Here is a 13627-nt window from a genome sequence, read left to right as displayed (position 1 = left end):
TTGATTCTCCTCAAGTTCTTAATTCCAGTCAACCCTGGAGTCAACGCTAGCCCTTCTTTCCCTTGTGTCAGTTAGATAAGCAAGTAAATTCCTCTTTTTTGTTTATGCTATTTTTTAGCTAAGTTCTATCACTTACAACCTGAAAAAGTCTTAATACAAAATCTCACAATTTCTTACATGCCAAGGTCATTAGCAAAATAGTAAGACTAATGGCACTGCTATCTGCTATCGACTGAACTGTCCCCCTAAAATTTTCTTTTTCATGGTTTATGATTTATTAAAAGTAAAATTGATTGCATACTGAAATAGTCAGAGACCTGTGAATAAATAATCTAATTAGCAAATTCAATATTTTCTGATAGGGCAAATTTATCCTATAAGTACACTGCAAAAGTATAAACCCTCTCCTAGTAGCCTTTTTTTTGTTGTTAGTTTCAGGCATACAGAACAATGCAATAGTTATCCTTTTCAGACAGGATACTGTCTGACCCTTCTGACAGAAACTGGAAATGGAACTACCTTATGACCCAGCAATTCCACTCTTAGGTATTTATCCAGAAAAACCCAAGACATTAATTCGAAAAAATAATATGCACCCCTATGTTCACTGCGGTGCTATTCACAATAGCCAAGATTTGGAAACAACCGAAATGCCCATCAGTAGATGACTGGATTAAGAAACTATGGTACATTTACACAATGGAGTATTACTCAGCTATACAGAAGGGAATAGTTCCATTCACAACGATATGGATGGACCTAGAGAACATTATGCTAAGTGAAATAAGTCAGTCAGCGAAAGACAAATACAATATGATCTCACTTATACGTGGGTTCTAAAAAACTGAATGAGAAATGTAAACAAATAGTCCCAGAGACACAGAGGAAAAACTGAGCGTTGCTAGTTGGGAGGGGGTGGGGATGAAGGGGAAGGGGAAGGGACGAGACAATACAAATTGGTAACTACAATATGGCCTCAGGGATAGAAAGGACAGTCTGGGGAATATAATCAGTAATGTTGTAAATATTTTTTAGGGGGCCAGATGGACTTATGTCTTGTTAAAATTCTTATATTGAAGCCTTAACCCCCCATCCGACTGTACTGGAGATAGAGCCGTTATTAAGGTTAAATGAGGTGATTAAGGTTAAATGAGGTCATAAGGGTGGAACCTTAATATGACAGAAGTGGTGCCCTTTTAAGAAGAGGAGGAGACAACAGAGCGCTCTTGTAGCCATGTGAGGACACAGAGAGAAGGCAATTAGTTATCTGCAATCCAGGAAAGTCCTCAGCAGAACCTGACAGCATGCCTGGCACCATGATCTCGGACTTCCTGCCTACAGAACTATGAGAAAATCTATCTGTTGTTTAAGCTGCCTGGTCTATGTTTTGTTATGGCAGCCCAAGCAGACTAATACAGGCACTCAGTATAACTCCCCAAGTACCAGTTACTACTAGTTCCTTCTTCAGGGTGAAGCAGGCCCTGATTAGTAAAAATAATGATATATTAACCTTTTATTATTCTGTTCCCATTCCAGATTTCAGCTTAGACTGGAGTAGCTTTTCAATTGATTTTCACATCTTTAAAAATAACAAAAAGATAAGCCCAGCTATCTTTGATTTCACTATCAATTCAAGAGCATTACAATAATATACAATAGAAAAAAAGTGTTTAGTGAGATTAAGCAACTTGAATTATATTACTAGTAATGGGGGGAGGTTATAAATCACACAGTTAAATTCAAGTATTAATCCTTTTAATTTTTCATACTTTACTCTGTGTATCAATAGGTTAAGAAAGTAAATTTTTCATAAGTACTGATTTATAGATAATGTTCAGAAGTGGCACACAAGATATTCAGTTTCACAAAGAGTAATAGTCAGTGATCCCTTTAAATGCAATTTTAATCCTTATTTTAGGATAAGTACAATAATAATTTATTGTAATACAATAAGATAGATACACACAAAACCTGTATATCCTGAATTATTGTACAAAAGTGGTTTTCCTAGCCACATATGGTTTTGGTCAAGCACACATTTCCACAGCAAACAAGTACTAACAAATGTTAATAAAACACTACCCCAAATGCTTATCCTGCCATCAGCTTTTTTTTTTTTTTTTTTTTATTAGGGAATTGGGGGAAGGGGAACAGATAAGTTGCCGTCTTTTTGTTCTTCAGTCTAGTTGTGGAGGAGGTTGCTTCACTGGCCCAAGTCGGAACCATCATTGTGCTCTTCCCGAGCAAGGCAGATCAGTTGCCGGCTTCTGGACGGCCGCTCACGGCGGCTTGAGGACCGCTCACGCTGGCTGCTGGTTACACATGGTAGCACATGGGCAACCCACTGCAGCAGGCCTACTTCGGTGCCGGCAACTCACAGCAGCCCAGCTCCAGGTCGAGCTGTTGTTCAGCATCTTAGCTGTAGAGGGCAGTGTCACTGGCCCTCATATGTGGGATCCAAACNACATGTTTAATTCTCTCAGCTGAGGCGCCAAGGATTCTTATGCTTCTCTCAAACTGTTGCCAACACTGGCCATTCCTGAGAGGCTGATTCCACATGAACTGATATATTTTCTCAGGATTTGTAGCTTGTGAAAGGGGAGGAGTGTGTAGGACACAGTGAAATTGTTTTAAGGGAATGCCTATTTTGGGAATAAGGTAATCTTGTTAGTCCCAGGACCTTGGCTTTCTCTCGTCAAGGAGGAAGCAGTTGAGGTTATCATCTTGATAGTATATCACACTGTGCTTCTTGGAGTTCTCTGGTGGGATCACCTGTCCCAGACTCGATTAGTACCAAAGGTTTCCTTTTCTTCTTGTAACAGTGTACTCCTTGGATGGGATTCTCGTGTTTGGTTTGCTCTTTGTTTGTACCTGTGCCTACTTCAAGAAAGTTCCTCGTCTCAAAACCTGGCTGCTGTCAGAGAAGAAGGGAGTTTGGGGTGTGTTTTACAAAGGTAAGATTTTATCTGCACAGGAAGAGGAGATTGCCATCTCTGGACAGTGAGGTGCTGCAAAGTGGCGGATGAGATAGACTAGGATTGTATTTGGTTCCACTTTTACATAATTGTTTATTTTAGCGTCAAGGTAATTTTGATATCCTCCGTGGAGTAAAAGTATATAAATTAAACATTTTAGACTTGACTGGAATTGTTGGGAGGAATATTTTCCCAATGAAAAGTTTTTCTGAATTTCTGGAAAGAATATATTGGAGTATCTTTTGTTTTGATTTCATTAAATCAGATGATTTTTTACTTTTCATTTTGGGCACCTTTATCTGGAATCCCACCTACCTAAATCTGTTTTCAAAATAGGGCAAAATATAAACAAACAGTATATTCACCTAGGACCTAGAGCTTAAGAGCAGTATTTAAATACATCCCTGGGTCTGTTCTTGAGATCCTTGATAGGTCTCTACATCTGTGACTAGTGATTTCAAAGTATCACCTTGAAAGTGAGGACATATATGAAGGGCAGGCTGTGATTTCTTTTCTCTTTTTACTTTTGCCTGCTAGCTGCTGTGATTGGAACCAGGCTGCATGCTGCTGTGGCAATCGCCTGCGTCGTCATGGCCTTTTACGTCCTGTTTATAAAATGAATTCTAAAGCATCCATCTCATCAACTGCCAACCAAGGGGACAAAGGTGAAGAACCTGTTGGTGGCCTGAGCCCAGCGTAGGAGAGCTCAGCTAAAATCTTGGAAGTCCCCAGTATGACACCACAGCACCTGTCCCCACCATATGCAGGGAAAACTCCTTGTGGTTGCAAACATTGTTTATGCTTCAGGGGACTCCAGAAAGCCAACCTCCTTTGATCTGTGTGTAAATCAATCCTCGGCAGAGAGCATATAATATCCAGATAAATTATGTCCCTCGGCAACATTTCATACCTCCTGTGTAAGAACCTGTCACATATTTTATTCCACAGCCCTCATCAGGATCTTTTCAAACTGAGGCTCATTAGGGAAGGACATAAGCTGTGTTCAAATCTCTTGGAAGGAGATAATTTTCAGGACTTGACTTTTGTTTTTTATTGTTTGATTTGGATTTGGCAAATTGGCGGGGGGTGGGGAGACTGGGTAGGAAACAGGAGTTATGTACGATGCCAAGAAATTTTTTGGCTTTGGACATTCATCTTTCATATACCCATCTGGGAACATAAGAGAGAGGCATGGTCCTCATTGCAAAAAAAGAACAGATGAAAAAGCTGTGCTGTGTGTGGGGAGCTGGAGAGTTTTGCCAAGAGAATCTGGGCTACATAAGATTTGGGAGTTACCTGTCTGTAATGAGACCAGAAAGCAGTAACTCAGACAAGAAAAAAATGTTCTGTTCACCAGTATCCCCCAAAAGGAGACTTTACTCCATCAAATGGTATATAGAAAATGAATCCACTTGTTATTTTCCTAAAGCCTTTTTATATTTTGTCAATTACTGAGTGCTAAATACTGTTACTCAGTTTTAAATGCCACCACTAGGGGAAGGAAACAAGTGAAGAAACAATTGTTTAATATATTTGCAGTCGTAGAAGAAATAAATCTAGTATATTAATTCATATACTAGTAAAGTCATCTAGTATAAGAATTTATTGTGATGTTAGAAGTTTTTTCATGTTACCTAAGATACAAACTTATTTGTTTAAACCTGGGTCATTATGGCAATTTTTAGTTGATTACTTGTTTTTCTTGGCCAGCTCTTTCTTAATTTTCTTCATATTTCAGTACTCTTTAGCTGTCTCTTGGAAATATAAGAACATGAGAAATTTGAGTAAGTGAAAGAAGTTGCTGATATTCATAGGCATGTTTGGGCAGTTCATTGAATCCATGAATAAAATGAGGGTGTTTCTAAAGTAAAGGAAAACAAAGGTTTGCAACTGAGATTGATGGCTTTTCCGTGGAGTATGGTAACTCCTGAGCAAATCATATTAGATGACTCAACATTTAAAGGGAAGACTTCCCCATTCCCTCCTCCTTATAGCTGCAAAAGAATCAACTTACATTTATGAAGCCTAAAACTTGGTTATTTAAAAAAAAAGTTGGTTTAAAATTAAATTATTGTAAAAAGCAAGCATGGACATAGGTCTACCAGTTGAATTGTCCATTAAAGTAAAACTGGACTGTGGACAAGTTAGCTGTGGTTTTACCCCTGTGTGGCAGTAAACGGTCTTTTGTCTTACTCCAAAAGAATGAAGGCTGCTAAGAAGTTTAGGTTCTGAAATAGGCAGTTCGGTGCTTTTCTAGAAGTATAGAAAGTCATCAAGTAAACACTACATATCTGATCATCTCAGAGTTGTGGCTGTTCCCTCTTCAGGATTGGTCCACAGGGTAAATTTCAGTGATTCATATGTTTTCCATGGTCATTTCTGAGGCTCTTTCGCATGAGAGAAAGGAAAGCTATTGGAATGGGAAGAAGAGTTACACCGCATGGGCGTGAGTTTGGGACCTGTTGGCCAAGCGGACTGTCACTCCCTGGAAATACAGGTTCAGCATGTTTGCACTTGTTATTTTGTAGCTTTAATGACTTGTTTTCTAATAGGGCTAATTTCTCTTAAGTTTGGTGCTTAGAGCTGCTTCATAGTTTAAACTAGTTCCATTTCACAATAATAGTTATTCAAGCAATTTTTTACAGCCTCCTGGGTGGGTTATCTTGACCAAACTCTTGAATTGTTATATTTTGAAATGTTTTCATACCAGAATGTACCAAAAAGTGCACAGAGTGAAGGTAATTTACAGCAAGCAACAAATACACATCTTATTTCATTTGACTTTATGTAAACAGATAAGCAGAAACCTGTTTAACTCATTACTTTGCTTGATGTGTCATATATTTTTGACTGAAAATTGTAGAAGTTGTTCCCCTAAGAGAATTTTTTAGGGTGGAAGAATGGGGATAACAATTATCGCCTCAGATTCAAACTGGCATCACCATAAACCCTATATGCCAGGGTGGAAGGAAGTCAGCTTTTTATAGTTGAAATACAATTTTTTATTCACCATGGTCTGCACAAATCCTTGAAAATAAAAACTGCTTTCCCTACCGTTTTTGTCCATTTTATTTGTCACTTGCTGAATTTATTGAACTTTGATCAGTACTCTCTTGGGTTATGCCCATAGTATACCTTTTTAGTTTATATCAGCGAACACCATCATTCATGTTAACCCCTTGTGATGGTCTGAATGTGTGATATAGTTCAGAATCTTTGAGTGTAGCTTTCTCCTTTGGGGGAGCTGATATATATGTATATATATCAGATTATACTGTATATTTCAGCATATATGTACATATATAAATAAATTTTGAGGTATATTAAGTGGGGTAAATGATACAAATACATTTTACATACTACTGCTATTAAAATACAAGTATCATCTGCCATTACCAGCCATAAACTTAATTCAAGTGGCATCAGGTTAACCAGCCATGCACCTAGAAAATTTTTGACCCAGAGAGACTCTGACACATACACTGGATACTTTTCCTTTATGTGTTTATTCCAACCGCGTGATGACACTGGCACAAGTACAAATATAACTCCACAAATCATTTTCTACTAATGCCCCAAATTCTAATTTTTCTTTTCCCACACATACTTATTTCATTGAAAAAGGAGAAAGAAGGAACTGAGACATTAAAATTGTGTTCAAAGGAGCTAGTTCGACTTGTATAATCACTCCTGTTTTTCATTTTACTCATTCTGAAGTTTGAAAGTGATGTTTTAATGGATATGAAAGTAAATGATGATTCAGCAAGATGATTGCCACAGCACCAAGTTTAGGGAGCAAGAGGGCTCTATGTACATGGAGACAGGGATTTGTCTTCTACCTTTACTCATTTCACAGATATCCTGACTACCTAATCCTTGATTTAAATAATCTATCTGTTCTCACCTTTCCGTTTGGTAAAATGATGTTTGCTTTCTCCCTGTTGAGAAGCTGATGTTAGTAATGACCAGGATCTGCCTTCTTCATGGGAAAGGAATCATTCATCTATAAATCCCCTGAGATTGAATCATCTTATACCCAGTACTTGGCTCAAAGAAAGACTATAGACATGGATAGGAATATATAGTGGCACAAAGACAACCACGATTCACTATTGTGGGAATTGGTCCCCTCTCCTTGGGAACCTGGGTTCCCCTCCGAGCCACGCGAGGGCAGCAAAGCACGCACGCGACGAGGGCCTGGACTCGTTTGTTCCTCCCAGAATCCTCCGAGGCAAGGAGGGGTTTAAAAGAGGGTGCGGACTTCCGCTCTTTTACGGGCGGGAGAGCGGCGTGGGGTGAGGGTTGGTTGTGCTGTGTGCTGTGTGGCGGTGTCGCGTGGAAGGCGCGTGCGAGCCGAGTGTGAGTGAACGTGTGAGTGTGTGAGCGCGCGTGAGGCGTGCAAGGTGAGTGCGTGCACCCCCCCCCGCTTCCCTCCCCCCGCCTACACATTGATCTTATTTGATCGGGTTGTGACCCCAGCCCCGCCGGGCTGACCCGAAATGAAAAGCTCTCCTCCTGCGAAGCCCCCTCCTCGGGGCGCTGTGCAGCGAGGCCCGTTGGGCGGCGGCAACGCCGCGGTCCCGGAAGTCCCGGAGCTGGTCCTACGGGGCGCGGCGCTCAGAGGTGATGAATTGATCAGATAGACGAGGCCGGGCTTGTCCTGGGCCGCTGATTATCGAGGCGATTCTGATCTGAGCCCGGCCCCAGGGCATGGCTGCCCGTGGCGTGGGGCTAATGTGTTTGCGGTCGGCTGCGGGCGACAACGGAAGGTGAATGAGCTGTCACCTTGCCCGTGGGAGCGGGAGCTGGAAGGGGACGGAGGCCTTGCGCTTCCCTCGACGCCTCCCTTTCTTTAGGCCTGCCTGGTCATAATGACTGTATGGTACCCACACTTGGGCCCCCTGGCCTAAAGGCACTATACAGCATCTGCCTCAGAGATATGGACATGTATGCATGGCGACATGTGTATATTTATCTCCATAAAAGAAGTTGGAGAGTGTTTAAGAATTCAGATTCCAAGGACCCACCCCAGATTTACTGAATTAGAATTATCAGGGAGGCCTAGGAATCTATATTTTTAAAAGCAGCAATGCATGAATCACAATAACACTTTTTTTTTAGATCTTATTGGGGAATTGGGGAAGGGGAACATTGTGTTTTTCCAGGACCCATCAGCTCCAAGTCAAGTTGTCCTTCAATCTTAGCTGTGGAGGGCACAAGCTAAGCTCCAAGTCACCACTTTCAATCTAGTGGAGGGTGGTGCAGCGCACCATCCCATGAGGGAGTTGAACTGGCAACCTTGTTAAGAGCACATGCTCTTACCAGCTCAGTGGCAGCTCAGCTCTGGCGCAGCTTACTGGCCCATGTGGGAATTGAACCGACAACCCTGTTGCTCAGAGCATGCGCTCTAACCAATTGAGCCACCTAGCTGGCCCCAGAATAAACTTTTTGACGGTCAGTATCAAGCTGCATGTGACTATCCCTTCTCTGCCATTTTCAGCCATTCTAAATGAGAACTGAAACTTCATAGTGCCACTTGTCAGCAGATGTTATCTGAATAGATTGGAGTATCTCTGGAAGAGGGTCTGTGATAGTTTGATGGTATTTAAGGACCCTACACCGGAGTACCAGGAAGAAGACTTTTTCTCTCTGGATTATTCAACAATACATATGCTGTTCAAATGCAGAAATGGGAATTTAGTGTACATACAGTATTCTAGAAAGTCTGCCCTTTCTTGCCCAATCTAACAGCAGGTTCCTATCAATGACTTGTTATTCTAGAAACCACATTAATGCATCATTTTTAGGTAACTTCAACCCCAAGCACCAGACTGTTGAGCCATGTTTATAAGAATAGGGGGCTATATATCACAGTACAAACTAACACAAAAGGGATTTATTTCTGGCAAGGAGACAGTAGCAGAGTTAGAGAATCAATAATGGCAAGGAGGCAGGACCAGGGAGATGGAGCCCTCANCCAGTGAAGCAATGTCCTCCACAACTAGACTGAAGAACAAAACGACAGCAACTTGTCTGTTCCCCTTCCTCCCAATTCCCCAGCGCTGTTATCCCCCAATTCCCCAATAAAAATCTTAAAAAAAAAAAAAAGAATAACCAAAGGACTTCAAGGCAATTTACTAGGCTTTTGGTGTAAGTATAAAAAGTGAGCATGTGCATAGAAGTCTCAGTACAACAAATAATATATGAATTGAGATTTTGTACAAAACTTCCAACTGAAACACTTATCAGTCTACTGGTAACATATTAGAAATTTGCTCCTTGCTTTATAGCTTTAGAATTCCATTTATCCAGATACCACACAGCAAAATGGTGTCTCTGCCATGCCTCAAATACAATAGGCGCTTAATAAATATTGGGTTGTCGGAAAAGTCATGACGTATTTTTTTCTATGTTTTTTGTTGCAAAAATGCATCATGACTTTTCTGACAACCCAATACTTGTCTGATATATCACAATGTTGTCCTTGATCCTATTCCATAATGTAACAGTCCGACTAGCTCATGTAGTGTTTACCAGTACCCAGGAAAAGCAGTAGCCTTCAACAACAATTTAACACCTTGCTCACTAGTTATCCACCCCTCAGTCTCTGTTTGTGGTAAGAAGGGAAGCATAGGGGCCCTAAGAAAATCAGGTCTAGAGAATTGGGAATGTTCTGGGATGCAGGCAGAAATCTTTAAAAGTTCTTGGTTTTCAGACACACTATGCAGTGTTGTCAGCTCTTAGGAGCAACTATGAGGCTTTCTTGAAGAACATGGAAGTAAAATTGTCCTCTTTGAATTACCTCTGAGATCAACATTTAAATAAATTAAGAGGAGAAATATGCAGTTGCCTTAAAGCCCACAAACAGACGAGGCTTGGGTGGGTCAGTGGAAGTGAAAACTCCAGCCAAGTTTCTAGTGTTGGTAAAAATCCTGAAGGTAGCTCCCCAGGCAACACGCCCCTCTGCATTGCTTCAGGTCCTGGGAGACATTTTTTCTGTTTCTGCATTAACTTTATCCTTATCTTACCCGATGCTCGAAGGCAATTAATTCATCTAACTCCTCTCATTCTGATTCACCCTCATAATTTTGTTTTAGTTTCCCACACGTGTCTGTCTAGAGAAGGGAAGAATTTGCTGGCCACACAGATGTTTTACATCTGTAAATTGGCATCCATTTTCAAATACTAGTTTTATGAACTTGGTTTCTGTGACCCACCCCAGAAATGGAGGTGCTCTCCAATTGCTTATGAAATCAGTTTCTGAGCCTGCAATACTGGGAATCAAACACTGGACTCCAGTACATTCTCCCAAGTAATGTAACCTCTTGAGGCCTACTGGGACATGGCCAAATGATTCCAGACAACACCTCTCTCCATTGATGAGAAACCAGCTGAACTATTTTCCCGTTGTAAAACTTCTACACTTAGAATATTACAGTTTTTACTTAAGAAAACCAGTTGAAATACAGTAAAACAATTTTGAGTGAATTGTAGATATATATTAGACACTCTGCTTGAGCATCTAACAAACGTGCTAAATAAACGGTATGATTTATTTTAAAGAGAGAGCTTCACTTAAAGTAGGGGAGGCGAGCCATTAAAGATTTTTTAAACATTTATACTTACCAAACAAATCCAATGGGTGACACCTTGTTTCGGTCCTTTTGCAAACAAACTGTGCTAGGCAGAATAACAGCTCCCCAAAGATGTCCGTGTCCTAATTCCCAGAACCTGTGAATATATTACTTTACATGGTAAAGAAGATTTTGCTAGAGTGATTAAGTTAAGGGCCTTGAAACGGGGAGATTAGCCTGGTTTATCCAGGTGGATCCATTATAATCACATAGGTCCTTAAAAGCAAGATCCTTTCCCAGCTGGGGTCAGACAGATGCAACATGACTATCTTTGAGGATGGAAGGGGACCATGAGCCAAGGAATGTAACCCTTAGAAGCTGGAAAAGGCGAGTAAACAGATTTCTCCTAAACCTAGAACATCCAGAAAGGGACATAGCCCTATCGGTACCTAATTTTCTGCCCAGTGTGGCCTGTGTCAGACTTCTGACGTAGAGAACTAGTAAGATAATGAATTTGTGTTGTTTTAAGTCACTAAATTTGCAGTAANTCCCGAAACGGCCGGTTCCGGGTGAGGCGGGAGCGCGAGGGCAGCGGTCTGGGCTTGGCGGAGTCCTCTGGCCGCCCGCGCGTCAGTCCATCAGTTCGTCAGTCCGTCCTTCCTCCCGTCTGCCCCTCCCGGGTCCGCGGCCGCTCAGCCCAGCCTCTAGCTGACTGCAGTTGTCAAGAGGTGCCGGAGCCGAGCTCCAGCCCCAAGCCCAGCCAATCGCCGCGCTTCCCCGAAGCGCCTCAGGACCCCGCCGAGCGGGGCGACCAGGCAGGTGCCTGCGCGGAAAAGAGAACCGGCTGGGCGGGCCCAGGCCTGGCGAGGTGGGGAAACGCCTGGATGGACCAGCTCCGGCCCGGAGCTCCAAGGACCAGCTGGACCCTGAGGAAGAGCCTGCGCCGCGACAGTGTGAGAGACCGCAGACGGGACGCAGACCGATTGCCGACCGTGACCGTGCGTCCCGCAATAGCGCGGAGGGGGTTGTCGTCTCCCAATCTAGAGTCCTCTGCGCATTAGAATTGACTCTTAATACTCCTCCTCGATAATTAATAAAGGCTAAGGAAATAAACCTTGCCTCCTTCCTCTTCCCTCTCCGCTTTTTCAAGCAAACCCCAGTTCCTTCCTGAAAGCTCCAGCAGCTTATTTGCCCGCTTCTTGAGTTCTCATTTTGTGATGCTGATCTGCCTAGAAAACATTTGTCAGTTACTTAATATTGAACGTGTTCACGGCTCTTTACTACCCCTTTTGGATATACGCTCCTTGGCAGCAAAACCTACTTCCCACCTCTTTGGTGCAGTACGGCATCCATTATCCAGACCACCCACCTCTGGAAGATCAGAATCTCCATCAACCCAGAAGCTAAGAATGCAGGACCGATTCTTCTCAAGAATGAACTTTTTACTATAGAACTCAGTTTTTCTTTCTTCCTCAGAACACCCTGCGTATTGCCTAGTTGTGTTTCTGGTTTGCAAATCCTAAGACCTGAATAAGTTTTTATCATTTATTTCTAGCCACCGCCGCCTGATTCATTTACCCTCGGTGTATAAGTAGTATCCTACAAATATACATGATGCTCATCTGGGCTGAATTAAGAAGCATTTGGGGCCTAACCGCATAGAACTAAGGAAGAATACAGTGACACAAGCCAATGAGAACCTCGTCCTCAACAAAGGCTAAAAGCCAAGCGTGAGCTGGGCCTCCCAAGTTGGGGAAATGTAAAAAGAGACTGGTAAAAATAAACCAAAAACATTTCTGGAAAGGAAGCATTTGATCCAATGTAAGATAAAAGAGGCGACAGCTTGAGGAAAAGGTTTTAAAAAATATATTTACAAATTCAGGGAAAACAATTTGAGCACAAAAGTTGAACTGCAAAACTTCAATTGCTTAGTCCCGATTAACTTATGTAAGAAAGTCTTCATTAAGTACCTTCTCAGTGATAAGTGACAGACAAATAAATATAAACACAATATTACCCCGGGTCTTGATATTAAAAAAAAACAAAAAACCTTTACATAATGTTTGAATTGTAAAAGAGTGCAGCTATATCCTAGAAATAGTTTGTCAATTATTTAGCCAGTATAGTTCACCTGAAAATCCGCTCCTCAATCTTGATTCTCAAACAGTGGCAGTTCCAAGAACCAGAACTATTTAAATATTTAGAATATTCAAATGAATCTAGAAAAAGTTACTAATTAGGGACAATCTGACAAACATTTGACGACCTGTTAGAAGCAGAGTGCTATAAAAAATAAAGAACCTTCTAGTTCTACATTATGGTTTTGGCATTCATTTAAGCACAAAATAAAGTGTTTGCCTATGTCTTCATTTAAACCTCACAATCTCCTTCAATCCCTTTGCCGCAACGATCCGTTATATCCGAATGAATATTTCCATCCTCTGACTGCAGATGGAAACTTCCAGAAAGGAAGTTTAGGAGAGCAGATGTGTATTTTTGTGTTTTTCAAGAATGAATAACAATAGGAAACTTTTATACATAAAAATGTCATTTATATACAAAGCAGCTCAAATTGTTATTAAATGCATAAAATTGTCAAAACATCAACTTTTTGTTTTTTTGTGGGTTTCTGACATATTTTGGAAAAAAAAAACTTGAAATCAATTGACGCAGCGAAAGAGTTAAGATGCCTGTTAATTATTCCCATTTAGAGATTATGGGAAATAAACTGCCCAAGGTCAAACAGCTGATACGTAGCACAACCAAAATTCTAACTATTCTGACTCTTAAAACCTTCTTTTTCCATTCTACCTCACTGTGTAACAACTGGAAATTTAGCTTAAAGAAATTGGACTTTATTCTGACGAGAGAATATAAGGTCTTATTCATGTTTATATCCCCCATGGTCTATGGCGTAGTGTCATTTGCATCTCAGTTTTCAATAAATAGTAATCAGAATTGTTAAAAGCAAATACACAACCATTATATTTCCAGAAAAGGAGGATGGGATGGGAAAAGAACCAGGCACTGAAATACAAAACATCTGGTACATCTTACCAGTAGTACACTGACAAATGC

At 41.2% G+C, this 13627-nt stretch overlaps 1 protein-coding gene across 1 annotated transcript in view; it reads left to right on the top strand.

Moving 5' to 3' along the window:
* The window catches only part of TMEM167B (transmembrane protein 167B), a 7931-nt gene extending 1903 nt beyond the window's left edge, over positions 1 to 6028 (top strand). Inside the window, exons 2-3 of the mRNA XM_019630624.1 lie at positions 2823 to 2954; positions 3513 to 6028. Coding sequence (XP_019486169.1) covers positions 2823 to 2954; positions 3513 to 3595 — 215 coding nt within the window. The 3' untranslated portion in view covers positions 3596 to 6028. The remainder of the gene's footprint in view (positions 1 to 2822; positions 2955 to 3512) is intronic.
* The last annotated feature ends 7599 nt before the right edge of the window (positions 6029 to 13627 follow it).

This window comes from Hipposideros armiger, unplaced genomic scaffold (assembly GCF_001890085.2).
Source record: "Hipposideros armiger isolate ML-2016 unplaced genomic scaffold, ASM189008v1 scaffold_924, whole genome shotgun sequence".
In the NCBI taxonomy this organism is placed as follows: domain Eukaryota; kingdom Metazoa; phylum Chordata; class Mammalia; order Chiroptera; family Hipposideridae; genus Hipposideros; species Hipposideros armiger.
Note: the sequence above shows the minus strand (reverse complement) of the source record. Positions and strands in the feature narration are given on the sequence as shown.